Source organism: Mus caroli, unplaced genomic scaffold (assembly GCF_978045245.1).
Source record: "Mus caroli unplaced genomic scaffold, Mus_caroli_1 scaffold_9, whole genome shotgun sequence".
Taxonomy (NCBI): domain Eukaryota; kingdom Metazoa; phylum Chordata; class Mammalia; order Rodentia; family Muridae; genus Mus; species Mus caroli.
In genome coordinates this window covers 2,235,781-2,249,993 of record NW_028227264.1, presented here as the reverse complement: position 1 = coordinate 2,249,993, position 14,213 = coordinate 2,235,781, and the positions used below count along the sequence as shown (strand labels likewise).

The following is a 14,213-nucleotide window of genomic DNA, read 5'->3' as shown; positions in this document are numbered from 1 at the left end:
TTGCCTATCACGGAGACTGAAACTAAGACTGAGTCACTCTAATATGAGTATCCCTACCTCTTAACTTGGTACCCAGTAAATGGGGAGGTCTTGGCATTTAGGCTCCCTGTATCTCTACAGATCCTGGAATCGCTTTGCTTTCATTTGTTTGGCAATGAACTATCAGCAAGAAACAGGGCATTAAAAAATAATAATAACACAACCTACTGCCTTTATTTTATTTTTTATTTGAACATTGAATATGTTGAGAAGATGGTTGACAGGTGCTTGAGCATCCCACTGGATTCTTTACCGTTTCAAGGTGCAAAAGAGGCATACACATGTGTTTCATTAAACAAAGCAAAGCGGCGATGAAACGGGGGTCCCATCAATAGCAGTGTGCACCAGAAGCCTGTAGTAATCCATCCAACACAATTGGGCATCTGTGCCTCTCCCCGAAAAACAAGAACTCTACACTGAAGAATATGTAGTGCACAGAAAGCATTGTTTGTATGCTGTGAAGGAACATAAACTGGCATAATGTCACTTATTAATTCAAGTCTCGACGACCAATGACCTCTCCATGACTACAAAGGGGTCCATGTCTCAGGCACCTGCTCCTGGGACTGTATGTCATTTCCAGGGTGCACAGCTCCATACAAAGACACTAAAGATGGGTTTGGAACATGGCAACATTTACATATTTGAAAAAGTTCAGGCACATTCGGATGTAAAAGAAAGGGGAAATTTCTCTTAAGTCTCTGAAACACAGTGCAAATTTGAGACATAATCACTTAGAAAGCAAGTCTAAAGGACTTTAAAAGAGACCACACTTTAATTTAAATGGATAAGCTATGAAGCTAGAAATAGAGCATATTCACACTAATGAAAAGATGGATATTTGGGACCACAGTTAAATGTGTTTGCTCCATTTGCAAGAGAGTAAATTTTCATGGAGTTAATCTAGGATGTGTGCAGTGTAAGCTGGATCAACCTCCTAATACCTGTACCAAAGAGAACCATGGTTGCCTTATGTGCTACTGTATGACTCTATTTGCCTTTAAAAGACTTAGGTTCTCCAAGCAGGTCTGACTGTGAATATTAGACATTACTATGGTCCTAGTGATCATTCTCAGTATCCACAATAAATCTCAGAGTTGCAAAGTATGAATAGAAAGAGACTTGTAATCAACTTCATGCAGGTGTATGGGTAACTCCAAACCAATGGCTGGAATCAATGACCTTTCAATGTATAAGACTTCAAAGTATGAACACTACATGTGATTAAAAAGAAATTATCAGTAAGTCGCTTATTTGTTCAGCCCCAAAGGCATAAGATATGGCATGGAAAGTCATATCTCCAATGTTACCAGGGAAATCTGTCAGGGACACAACTTCCTTGGGGTCTAGACTTTGTCACCTACATTGATAGCATCTTTTCTTTGGATGACCAGAATCAAATTGGCAAGCTAAGCAATGGCTAAAAGAAACTTAGGCAGACCCCATGCTAGATTTTTCTTTGGATTTCACTGTTGCCGCTACTCTCTTCCTTGGAACTCAAGCCGCCATTTTGGAAATGGCTGCCAACAGAGCTAATATTTTATTACAGTGCAGACAGAAGTGAAATTCTGAAACCTGGGACATATTCAGGATGCCAGAATAATTCCTAAACTCTCTATTCCTATTTCCCCACCTGTTATTCAAATTCCCATATCTCCCTACCCACCTCATGCTGACCCTTTGGGTAGATTGTAACATTAAAATTTTAAATTACCTCCAGGTAAGGGTAAAGTACAATTAAGCCTCTCTAGCATGTCCCCAATGCCCCAACACAATAGTAGCTGAAAGATATCAGCTGATCAAAATTGGCACTTCAGTTAAGGGTAAAAAGAGATTTCCAAACATTGTTTGAAACTTGTGGGCTAACACTTCAGCTGTCTGATGTTCTCTGCCCATTTCAAACTTATTATCATAACATGAATACAAACACAGTAGATGGGATAATGTAAAACCCTCCACTAGAGTATTGTTTGGATTTAGCTGGTATTACATCATCTAAAGTCCTAGAAGGTTTTTTTTTTTTAATTTTTGATTTTATTTTTGTAAAAGAAAGATCTCAGTATAAACATTAAAAAGAACCCACTGACCCATTAGCTACTGTCCAAAAATATTACTACGGATATTTTGGTAAAAGCAAAATTAGCTGCCCTGAATAATTTTCCTTCTCAGGCATAATCTCTGCTACATAAGATTGTCTGTCATTCAACACCCAACAATAGGCATGTGGATTAGTTCTATTTTGTCTACTGTGGATACAAAAGTTGATATGAAATGTGATCTTCATTTAAATGAAAATCACAAGGCTTTAGGCATTAATAACTGCATACATGACACGGTAGTTTGAAAAGTCTACAAAAAAAAAAAAAACCTAAATATTTTCCCCTTGGTTTTTGCAATGTTAAACCCAATCAAATTAAAACTCAGAACATAACTATTACATTCAATTGTCCAATAAACAAGCAATTAAATTTCAACAAAAAAATATATTATACTATATAAGGTGCTTCTTAAACACAAACAAAAGTTAGGTTCTTAAAGATGTTCTTAAAGCAGATACATAAAATTGTCCTTGAATTTGATGAACAACTATGAGAAATTAAAAAAAAAATAAGAAGAAAAATTGGCTCTCCCAGTTTTCACATCTTTGACAGTCAGTTAACTGGGAGAGCAGAAATTAATGGAACCCACCATTCCAAAAAGGACAGACCAAGAGAAGCCTAGCCATTCACCTAGGTTTTTGGCTAACCCATCATATCTCAATGGAGTTCAATTTATAGATCATGAAGTCAGGGATGGAAACTGAACTTTCATTTTGGTTTGGAAAAGGAAGTAATCCTTAGTTGTACTAGAGAGACCAAGACCACAGAGGCCTTGAGTGGCTGTGGATAGAGTAAGCCTTCTTTTTTATCCCCTTGTTCAAAGGACTCTCATGACCCAATTCTGGTCATTCATCATTTCTGGTTTACAAAATTTAAGATCATGAACTGTGTTGAGGAAGAAATTTTTCTCCCCAAGATCTCACTAGCTGGTTTTTGGATGAGTTCAGAATAAACAAGCACAGTCTAGTCTGAGCAACTTCTCAATAGCTTGAGTCATGAGTGCTCCAAGATCTTGCCCCCATGCCTCTCCCCAAGTTTCTGGAGCATCTACAGAAACACAGGCATCTGATGTCACCTCTTCCAATCAGGCTCACACCTGAAATGTAAATGAAGTCTGCCCATGGATTCCAGAGCAGCCTCACTGTGCATGGTGGGACCTGTGAGGTGCACTTCTGGGAAGCTGCTGCCCTGGCCAGGTCATTCTCCACATTTCTCCCTTACTTTCCTTCTTACCCAGACTCCTCTGAGTCACAGTCATTGCCCATACATTACTTGTTCCCTGCCCCCAAGAATAAAATTAAACAAACCAAAAAATTGTCACCAGCTTGCAGGTTCATTGTGACTGCCCTTGATCAATCTACAAATCTACATGGTAACAATTTAGGGCAATTGACATCAGGGAAGAGACAAGGCTAGCATCCTGTGCTGAAGAATGTTCAATTTACCAGAACAGGTCCTCAAGCTGTCTTTACTGCAAGCCCCAGGGGCAGAAGACTATCATAAAATGAAATCAAATTAAAATCAACACATCCTACAGCCCTCATGAAGGAGACTAATTCATTCCAGGGTGTTAACTGAAATAGACTTTCTGGTTCCCACGAGTCATGGGAAGCAAGAATTGTCTAGAACCCACCATGTATATAGTACTCAGCAGCTGACACTTTAAGAAGTGAAAAGGTGGACTGTATTAACAGTGGTCTTGACAACTGGGAGAATCTTCATTTTCTGTGTGCATCACATATTCCTATAGGGGCTCAAGATTTCCCTTTAATAAAGTCACATGTTGCTATAGGAATGCAAGCGGGTGCTATTAGGAAGCCATGAGATCACTTTGTCAATGACTTCAATTAAAGGAGCCACTTTGAAGTCTTTGCTGAGGCTTTCTCTTGGAGCCATTATGAAGTGCTTATCAGAGGTGAAATGTTTACTCTCTAGGCTTGGATCTCAACAAGTAGCTTCAATGCAGTTATCTCAATTCATTCATGAAGACTGAAGACTATAGGAATCCTCATAGTTAGTGACGTAGCAAAGGGAGAAAGAGAGCTGTTGCCAACATTTAGCCCTGGAATCCCTTTTGCCTGTTCCCAACAGAAGACATGCCACTAAGAACTGTGCAAGCAAATAAATGGCCACTCATACTAGAAAGCCACTGGTGGTGGATGCATGCCACAGTGTACGCAGGAGACAGAATTCTGCTAAAGTCATACATGACATGGGTAAAATGTTGCAGGGATTCTCAGAACCTTGCGGGGAGCCTGGGAGCTCTCAGATCGTGTTGGGGAAGCTCTCTGCTTCCGGGGGTATGTAGTAGGTTTGTAAGGAATGTGCTGAAGTGGAGCTGGTGGTGGCCAGCTGGTTCTGGCTGGGCTCCTCTGGGGGCACTCCCATGCGACTGGCTGGGGCATGAAGGCGGTGGGCATCCAACATCTCCAGGAGCAGGTCATAGAGGGGCACGACGTTCTTGCATTTCATGTTGTAGAGATGCTCCATGCCTTTGTTACTGGAGAAGGAACACAAAGAACTATGTTAGCTCATGGCTGAACCCCCAGGACAGCTGCAATTCTTAGGAGGGGGAAGGATGAGAAACTCCAAAGGCACTTGGGAGTCATTTTTTTTTTTTTTTTTTTTTGGTTTTTTGAGACAGGGTTTCTCTGTGTAGCCCTGGCTGTCCTGGAACTCACTTTGTAGACCAGGCTGGCCTTGAACTCAGAAATCCGCCTGCCTCTGCCTCCCAAGTGCTGGGATTAAAGGCGTGCGACACCACGCCCGGCCCGGGAGTCATTTTTTTAAACCTATTAAGGATTCATTTAATGATGACAGCTGTAGAATCTTAGGGACTTCAGAGACCCCTTAAGGGGCTGGGGCTGGGACTTGGGTCCATGTATTTTCATTTCATCCATCCTATAAGAATACCCCACCCCCACAATCATACTCTTCCACCAAATTCATTTAGTGGGTTTTCCATGCATTTTCCTCTCTGTGATGTAACCAATGTTGAATGTCAACTTGACAAGCTCTAGATATCTGTGGATGTCTACAGGATCGTTTCTAGATTACATTAATTGGGGTTGGAAGACCCACCCTAATGTTGAAGACATCATTCTATGGGCTGGGCTCCTTGCCTGAGCTTTTCAATGACTTCCTATATAATATTCAGAAGTTAAAAATCAAAATTTTTATCGAGGCTCTCTGAAGCCTAGACATGCCTTCATCTTTCTTATAGAGGACCATGAATGTCATCCTGCACGGACTCTCAGTCACTGGTCTTTGATTTGCTCCTTAATGAAATGAAGACCTGTAGATATCTAGAGAATCTGACATTTTGTTGTCTTTTCCAGGATGAATTTCCATGGAATTTTCGAATGCCTCTTGTGACCAAAAGACCTCTGTTGCTCCATAGCAATGGTTCAGTCCCCATCACTCAGGAGTTTCCTTCCACATGGCCCTAACTTCTTCCAATGCCCAGAACAGGAGACGCTGCTCACAAGAGGAAACAGGGAAGAAAGGGGGAAGAAAAGGATGCAGGCAAATGGCTTTTCTGTTTTCTCCTTATTTCCTTGTTCCTCCTTACCTCTCCACCAATGGGCAGTGAAGGCAGGAAATCATAACTCTTCCATGGATTGATTTTTTTTAATGATAAGAATGTCTGTGGGTGTGATGGAGCACATATGTAATCCTAGTACTTGAGAGTAGTGTATGGTAAACATTTTGAATTCAAGGCTAGCCTAGGTCATTTGGTGTTTTCTAGGCTAGCCTCAACTGCAGAGTGAGAACTCACCTCAAAATAACCAAAATCAGAATAAAAGAAACTAGACGACAGCTATGTATATCATGAAGAAGCAGAACTAAGAAACTGTCCTAATAATATTTATGTCAGTGGTGGTAACAAGTCAGCCCAGGTTTGATCAGTGTCACGAACATATGAGAACCATCAAGAACTGAAATCCAAACTCAATCACATGTTTAAGTGTTATTTTGTTTTTTTAGGTGTGTGTGTGTGTGTGTGTTTTGTTTGGTTTTGGTTGGTTTTGGTTTTCCTTTGAATTTAAAGCACCATTCATGTTTAATTCTCTGACTCTGTCATTGTCTTTCTCCAACCATCTAAGGAATCACATTTATAGTTAGATGAAATCTGAAAATGTTAAATTATCTATGCTATGACCCTAATTCATGATTAGGGCAATGCTAACAACACAAGAATCCTATGATTCCGATTGGCTGCAGGGAGTCGATATGGACAAAGTGAGTATTTTGGATAGGCATATGAGTGTGTATGAGTTACACTGAGAGAGTTCAGAGAGGTTCAGACCTTTGTGTAAAATGGTCGCCTCTCCTTCATATTTCACAATTGCAAAGCTCTTTGTCATGCCATCCCCTCTGCAATACATTGTCAGTAAAAGCAGCTATGGCTGGTGTTTATCGCTTGCTAATATTGATAAGCCAAGCAAATAATGGGTTTGTAAACTCATAGAAACCATATCAACAACTCAAAACACTCAGAAGGGTCATGTGCTGTCTATAAATCCCTCAAAGAATATGTCATCATGTTTTCTTCAGGGGTAAACTTACTCTCAGCCAGGTATTTTGGCAGCACTATGATCTTCTGAGCTATGCTCTGCTTCCTTCTCTAGGGCACCATCAGAAGAAAAAGACGAGCAAAAGAGGGCATGCTTCCCTTGAATGTGATCACATACGTGTCCACTATCTAGCATTTGGAACTTAACCACATTATCTTGATTAGATGATAGAACATTATTAAACATGACATAACCAAAGCATTAAGCTGGCTTTGCTCAAATGGCCTGGCTTTCCTATGCCTCTGTTGATACTAGAATATGTCCTTGTTAAGCTGGGGTTCAAGAAGAATGGTATACATAACCATGGCTGGGGCTTGACGCAGGCCTGCTACCTGTGTCACAGAGATGTACAAGTGAGCCCAGCTGAGACCCTCAACGGACACCCAGGCAATCTGCAGCCAGCAGTGGTGCTACATAAATGACTTGAGGAATAGCTGCTATGGCATGGCTTCAGTTATGAAGGACACCCAGAAAGATAATCACAAAGGACTGTGTCACAAGGAATAACATAAACAAAGCAAAGGGTGACATGCTTTAATTGAAAAGCAATAGGAAACCCCTGTAAAGATTAAGTAGGGAGATGATATGATCTTGATTGATTTCAAAGTGAGCACTCTGGTTGCTTCATAGGGGATGCAATAGAAGAGATTGAGATTAAGGAGCACGTTAGGTGACAGGTTAGAGTAAGGACAAAGGAGGTCACAGGAAGGCTTCCATATCTTGGGATGCATCAATGTTGACTCTGCATGAGTTTTTTCTAAGTCCAGAGCTCTATCATTCAGCATTCCCTGGTGTAGGTCAGTAGGGAGTATTGTCAGAACCATAACAGATGAGCCTGAAGCCATGAGAGATTGCTTATGCTTGGCAATACCCTTTGATTGATATGCCTCTTTTCCTTGCATGTATTTCAAATCACCAGTGCATCTCCCTTCCTCTAGGGTACTCTCCCTGATGCTTACCTAATGCTCCAGGCAGGTTCTCTACTCTCTCTTCTGTCCTCCCCTAGCCTTTTGGGTCAGACATTTTTCCAAAGTTACTTTGCCTACTCAGCTGCCTGCCATGTTTTGGCTATCATACAGAGTTGGTTGGGTCTACATCGTTTATCTCTACTGCAGAACCCAGGGTTGCCTCACCTCATGTGCCGGATATGGGAAAGAATGAGAAGGAGCTGAGCTAGGCGGCGATGCTGCTGCTGCAGTGTCAGGCCAGCTTTGGCCATCAGGTGGATCAAAGTGTCTGTGATCTTGTCCAGGACACGGTGGATGTGGTCCTTCTCTTCCAGAGACTTCAAGGTGCTGGACAGAAACGTATACACTCCTGAATACACAGGGAGAGAGAGAGAGATTCATAAAGGACATGGTCTTGGAGACATTCCGGAGATGACATGATGGGCCAGGGAGCTTCCTCTGAGACCTCCACATCACTGAGAATTCAGTGGACATGTTTGACACATTTGACAAGAGATTATCATGAATATGTACATCTTTCCACATCAAGAATAGCCTCTTGTGTCTAATCCAAGATTCTCTAGAAAGGACTATTGATATTGCAGCCATAATGGTGGCATGATCATTCCTTCTTGGGTAGATCTAATGTCAACATGAACTGTTCATTCAATGCTGGCCACAAACTCGAGAGGAAACCATCATTGCTTCCTTGGAGGGACAGAGAGATGTGCTACTTACAAAGAGAACATAAGTGGAATGATGGGATACTTAGACTGCACCCAGTATGCCAACTCCCATATCTGGTAACGATGGGCAGACAGTTCCCCAGGAAACACAAGACACACCTTATAATACGCTTCACAAGTAGTTATGAATAATTGGCTAAGTGATTAGAAGGTAATTGCTTGAGGCGGAAGTTATTTTCTTCTGCATATATTTGCTTCCACTAACATAAGTCTACACATATTTCAGTCTTTACTGAAGAGTGTATGACATGGGTGTGGCTAGAAAACTTTAGGAACAGCTGTTTTTCCTGACAGGCAAGCATGTCTTCTCTTGACCTTCTATGGCCTCAGGCTGGGCAGAGCCCTTCATGTTGTTCATTTCACCTGACCAGTAGTAGTCCTGAGTTCGGGACTACTCTAGGGAGAGAAGCAAGGAGGCCATGAGGAGCACTGAGGACGATGGAAAGGAATGCTGAGAATGATGGCAAGATGGGACGGAGCATGATGGTCTCAGCTCGTCTCTCAACTCCACTTGCCCTCTCTGGTGGAAATAAGCTCCTCTATTCTAACTACACAGCCTTACAGGGCACACATGATGCTGGATTACCACGAGGGTTAGGATAACACAGCAGTGTGGTTTCATATTTTGTTATCACTCACTGACATAAATGCTTATGTTATGGTAAGTGACAACCTGAGGGTTGAAAACAAAGAAAATATCTATACTGAGGAGGAGTTCATAGGAAACAGTTGTAGTTGCCCAGAGTAGAAAATGGCCATGTTTAAAACAAACAAAAACAACAGAACAAGACTGGCCCAAATATTGGCTGGTGTGTATCTCAGGAGAATCTCAGAGCTTCTGGCACAGACAGGCACATTGATCCATAGTAGATACTGCACTGAATACAAAGCAGGTTAGGGCTTAAGAAAGAAACTGTGCATAAATTATAACATGAGTCCCAACCTTTATTTTTCTGACCTGTTGTTTTCTTAAATGCTTGTGTGTTCTCATTTACCTTGGCAGATTATGTCCCACTTTTGACCATATTACCTGTTTTCTGGACACTGAAAACTGGACACTGCCCTGTACTAAGTTTGAACTCCTCTCTATCTACTTTTTAATGTTATCCTCTTTTATTTCTTTAAAAACAAAAACCCGAAAGGTCATTTCTTTAATTGGAAATTTTTTATGTTACAAATACAATATACAATCACAAGGGGGATACTTTTTAAAATTGTAAAGGTCAAAAGGACCAAAAGCTGGGGGATCATCATATGATATGCATTCTTGACATACTTCCAGTAGCAGCTTCCTTGTGGGCTGCTCAGGGTAGATTGAAGTCCATTGTTTTTCACTCATCCTGTTTCCTAATACAACTCAGTCCAACTTGGCTGAATTGTTGATGGGAGTTCTTACATTGCTCTCCAATAGCTACATGGGTGAGAACTGCATTAAATATCCACAGAAAAAGGAATGTTCAAGGTTCTGGTGTGTGTTGGGGATCTCAAACCTTCCTGGTAAAAACCCACTGCAGACTTTCTTAGTGCTGGGATCCAAGTGTAGAGATTTCTCTCTACTAAAGAGCTTTCCCCCTGAGCCCCATAACCCACTATCTCTTTTTAATTTATTTCTCAGCTTATTTTTTAATCTTTATTTCATGAAGGTCTAATTGAATAAGGTGTAACTGTAGACTGTTGACAAATATTTCAACTCATAAAGCTATCATCCAGCTCAAAGTGTGAAGCATCTCAGGCCCAGAAAAATCCTGTCTTGCCTCATTCCAAGCTAATGAAGCCATTTGTCTTTACCCAGAATATCCACTCTTCTGCTCATGCCAGAAGTCAGCATTGTGTATGAGAGTATAACCAGCCATTCATATGGGATGTATATTCTTATCCTTTTGCAAGTTACTACCAGGTTAATCTAGTGAATTGCTTCTAGATTCTGAAGCTGTGATGGACCCTCACCCCTACTATCAAAAAATTTACAACTTCCTGAGTTTCACTGGATTTCTCTTTATCCCTCCATGCACTATAACATGTAACATTTGAACATTTGAAACCCAGTTTTTCCAGGAAGCCACAGAAAAACCCTGAGGGTTGTCACCTGAGTTGGTACCATGGTGCATTCCAGGGTCCACCTGAACTGTGTTCTTGTTCACAAGCTTATAGAGCCTTTTTTTTTTTTTTGTTAGATCACCATTTGAACTTCTTGACAATCATGCACAAAAGAATATGTTTCATACACATCATTTTTGAGGAATGAATGAATGAGTGAATAAATGAATGAATGAATGAATTGCCCAAGAAACAAGAAATTGGTATAGGCTTTGTAGCCTGAATCTTGTGCTTCCATAGTGGGTCTATTTCCTTATTGCTAGGCATTGCTAGTATTAAAACTGTACTTTTAGATATTTCTTATGAATTCAGTATTACTGTAATGTATGTTCATTATAAAACTGTTAAGTTATATACACACATATAGTTATACATACACGTTGTTTCCTAAAAACTGTTACATTTTACACTTCTGCAGTGAAATTGACAAACAGCACATTTTTAAGAGTTGCTTTAAAAAGACAGAGAAATGCCTGGATTACGTTCTGCCTAGATTCCATGTGACAAAGAAAGAGGGAGTCCATCAGAAAATGAAGTAAGTGTCTAGCGGCCATGGGGTTAGCTTGGACTTTGCAGATGGCAGGGAGGTATGCCTTGGTGGACTGGTGTCAGCACTGGCCTCAGCTGAGCTCCCCATGGCTCTGCCTCTTATATTCTGTGTGTCATCACTGACATCACTGTCCTGTCTCCTAGAAGCCTTACCACAGAATGAATGGACTGAGAACCTGCCCAGACCCTAAACCTCAGTTAGTCCAAACTGAGTGATGAAATCTTGAACCACGTCTTTTTCTGTTATGACCCAGGATACTGGTTTCATTCAACAGTAACCCCTTTCTTGTTCAAAAAATCTTAGAAAGTACCATCTAATAGCTTGGGGATTCGTGCCAAGGGAGGTAGCCTGCATTGTCCCTTCCCTCTCTACTGTGCACTATGTAACAAAATACACTTGTGCTGAACTTCAACAGAATCTATGGCCAGCACAGTTTATTTGGGGGGGGGGGGGGTTGGTTTGGTTTGGTTTGGTTGGCTTTGAATGCAAGAAAAAGACACACCACTCTGACTCAGTGAGCCATTTCTTTCTTTTGGGCTGTCACCTCTGGGTTCTCTCATAGTGCACATGACTGTCTGGGTTCCTTCTTCCAGTAAGAAGCTATTGAGAACCTATTCTGTTATCTGGCAGGGATTCCAAGGTTTATATCCTTTGAGGAGTTAATATTTTAACAGAAGATTCTGCCCAAGGAGAGAGAATTTTTTTAACGCCACCTCCCAGAATGGAGAACATCACTCTGAGAAAGCCTGTTTTTCTAGTCCTGCTTTGGCACCAGCTCAACTTATCATCTCATCCTTGTCAGCAGGCACTTCCTAGCTGTGCAAATATACATCGAAACAAAAATACAGCCCTGACCAAATGCCAGTAACTGACAACAGCCACCATGGTCCTTTTGGACTTTCTTGGCAACACACAGTCCCTGTTTGCTGCCTGCCGCCCTTAAGGAGCTGTTTAAGAAGCAAAAGCCACCCAGAGTCCGAGAATGTTTCAGGTGCTCTGGCAACCATTGCTAACAAGCATGAGCACAACAAAGCCGCCAGTTTATCTGTGTCTCAGGCAGTTTCTGCCGTGTACCACCCCATGATTTCCAGAAGCCAGCGGCCAGTGTGTAGAGAGTACGGGCCTTCAGAAAGACACAACAGGCCAGGCGCTTTGTAGTCTGTGCCAAACCCCAAAGGTGGGAAGTCTGTCTTGAAGCATAGTTAACAAACTTTAACTTATCCTGCCACCACTGGGAGAGATAGGAAAACTCTGTAGGGGATGTAGTAAAAGGAGAGAATGACAGGGAAACCACAAGGACACCCTCAAGTGTAAGGTGTGTATGTATGTGTGTGTGTGTGTGTGTGTGTGCATGAGTGCATGTATGTATGTGTGCATGTGTGCTTGTACTAATACATGTATGTACATATGTGTATATGTGTGTTTATGTGTCTGTGTGAGAGAAACAAAGAAACATATGAACAGATACACAGAGACAGACAGACAGAGAGACAGAGACAGACAGACACACACACAGGGGTGTGAACTTTGTACATCACACCTGCTAGGCAGCACTGCTACTGAATAGCATCTACAGCCTTCCAGCCTCACATTTTTGCTTGAGACAGGACTTCATTCAGCTGCCCGGAATAGTCTTGAATTTACTCTGCTATCTAGACAAGCTGTAAACTTGGACGCCTCCTGACTCAAATGTTTTAGTAGCTAGGATTATAAGACTATGATACCGGGGCTGCCTAGAGATCTTGAGATAATATGGCTTTTCTTCAGGCTCATGTGACCTCAACTATCCTTTATTCTCCTGCAACACTCTTGCAGGTTCTCTTTACATCTGGGCCTCACAGGAACCCCCCACCCCCTTTTTTTCAGCTTCTTTCTACCCAATGGAGCTGTTGAGAAGTTTAAGGAAGACTGACGAACACCCATCCATGGATATACCCAGGAGGAAGCTTAAGCAATGGCTGGGCTCTTGGCCTCCTCTGACATTGACCTCACTGAGGAGGCTCCTCTGTGCTGAGCATAAGAGCGCTGAGGCCTTGGGCTTACCAGCTGCTGGAGGGCAAATTCTTCCAGCAAGGCAATCTTAACTGTTGGTGGTGGTGTTTTTTTGTTTTGTTTTGTTTTGTTTTTCCAAAGGGAATAATGTAGTAGCTGACCTTGGGGAGGTTCTTCAATCTACAACAGGTTGATATAAAAGAAAAAAGAAGCCGGAATGATTTCAAAGGGAAAAGATGATCAATAATACGAAGTCCAGAGTTGTAAGTCACCTGGACCAGAACTGTCACTCAGCTTTGATCAGGAGGAAGTTGTAGTCTTCATGGCTGACTAAGTGATGTATTAGCATATGGAGGGGCACCACAGAGAAGTGTCTCTACAAGCAATGTCTTTTCTCATTAGTGCCTTGGAGGCATATCATGATGTCATCAGTCCCTGTTGGGTCTCCGGTTCACTTTGATTGACATTTGTTTGAGGGGCAGTGCTACTCTTGATGCAGTCTTTGGTCAGTATGGTGGTTTGAATGAGATGCTTCTGCCATGAGTCTTTGGCATTTGAATATGTGGTAAACATTTGGTGGTCCGGTTTGAGGACGCTGAGGAGGTTGATTTTGCTAGAGGAAATATATCACTGGGGGGCAAGCTTTGAGGTTTCAAAGACCACCGTGTGTGGTTTCAGTTGCACCCTGTTTGCAGTTTAAGGTATGAATTCTCAGCAACTGCTCCAGGCACCATGGTTGCCACCTGCTGTCTCTACCATGGACCCTAACCATCTGGAAACAAACTTTTCTATCTATATGTTGCCTTTGTTGTACAACAACAGAAAAGCAACTAATATGGACAGTTGTATTACACAGCAACATGGTTGCTGCTGTTATTTAGCAGGAAGAGTTATTCTAGATATTCTACAAAGTACTGGACAGACAGTCCCAGGTACTAATGTTTCCCTCTACGCTGTACCTCTCTGGAAAGGCCTGTTACATGGATATACTATAAATACAAATTTGAAGTAAAAAAGTTTTGAAAAGAGATCTGAGATTAACTGGCAGAACACTTGAATACCATATTTAAGATCTTGATTTTGGTCTGTATTTATAAACACAAACACACACACATGCATGAGCATATACATGTCTCAAAAGATGTACTATGCAGATGAGTTTATAG

At 41.6% G+C, this 14,213-nt stretch overlaps 1 protein-coding gene across 9 annotated transcripts in view; it reads right to left on the bottom strand.

Annotated features, from left to right (window-relative positions):
• Window positions 1–213: 213 nt before the first annotated feature.
• The window catches only part of Esr1 (estrogen receptor 1), a 387,455-nt gene continuing 373,455 nt past the window's right edge, over window positions 214–14,213 (bottom strand). For all 9 annotated transcript variants that reach the window (XM_085842606.1, XM_085842602.1, XM_085842605.1 and 6 more), the window contains 2 exons: window positions 7,849–8,032; window positions 214–4,638 (listed from right to left, as the gene is read on the bottom strand). In XM_085842606.1, coding sequence (XP_085698732.1) covers window positions 4,404–4,638; window positions 7,849–8,032 — 419 coding nt within the window. In that variant the 3' untranslated portion in view covers window positions 214–4,403. The remainder of the gene's footprint in view (window positions 4,639–7,848; window positions 8,033–14,213) is intronic.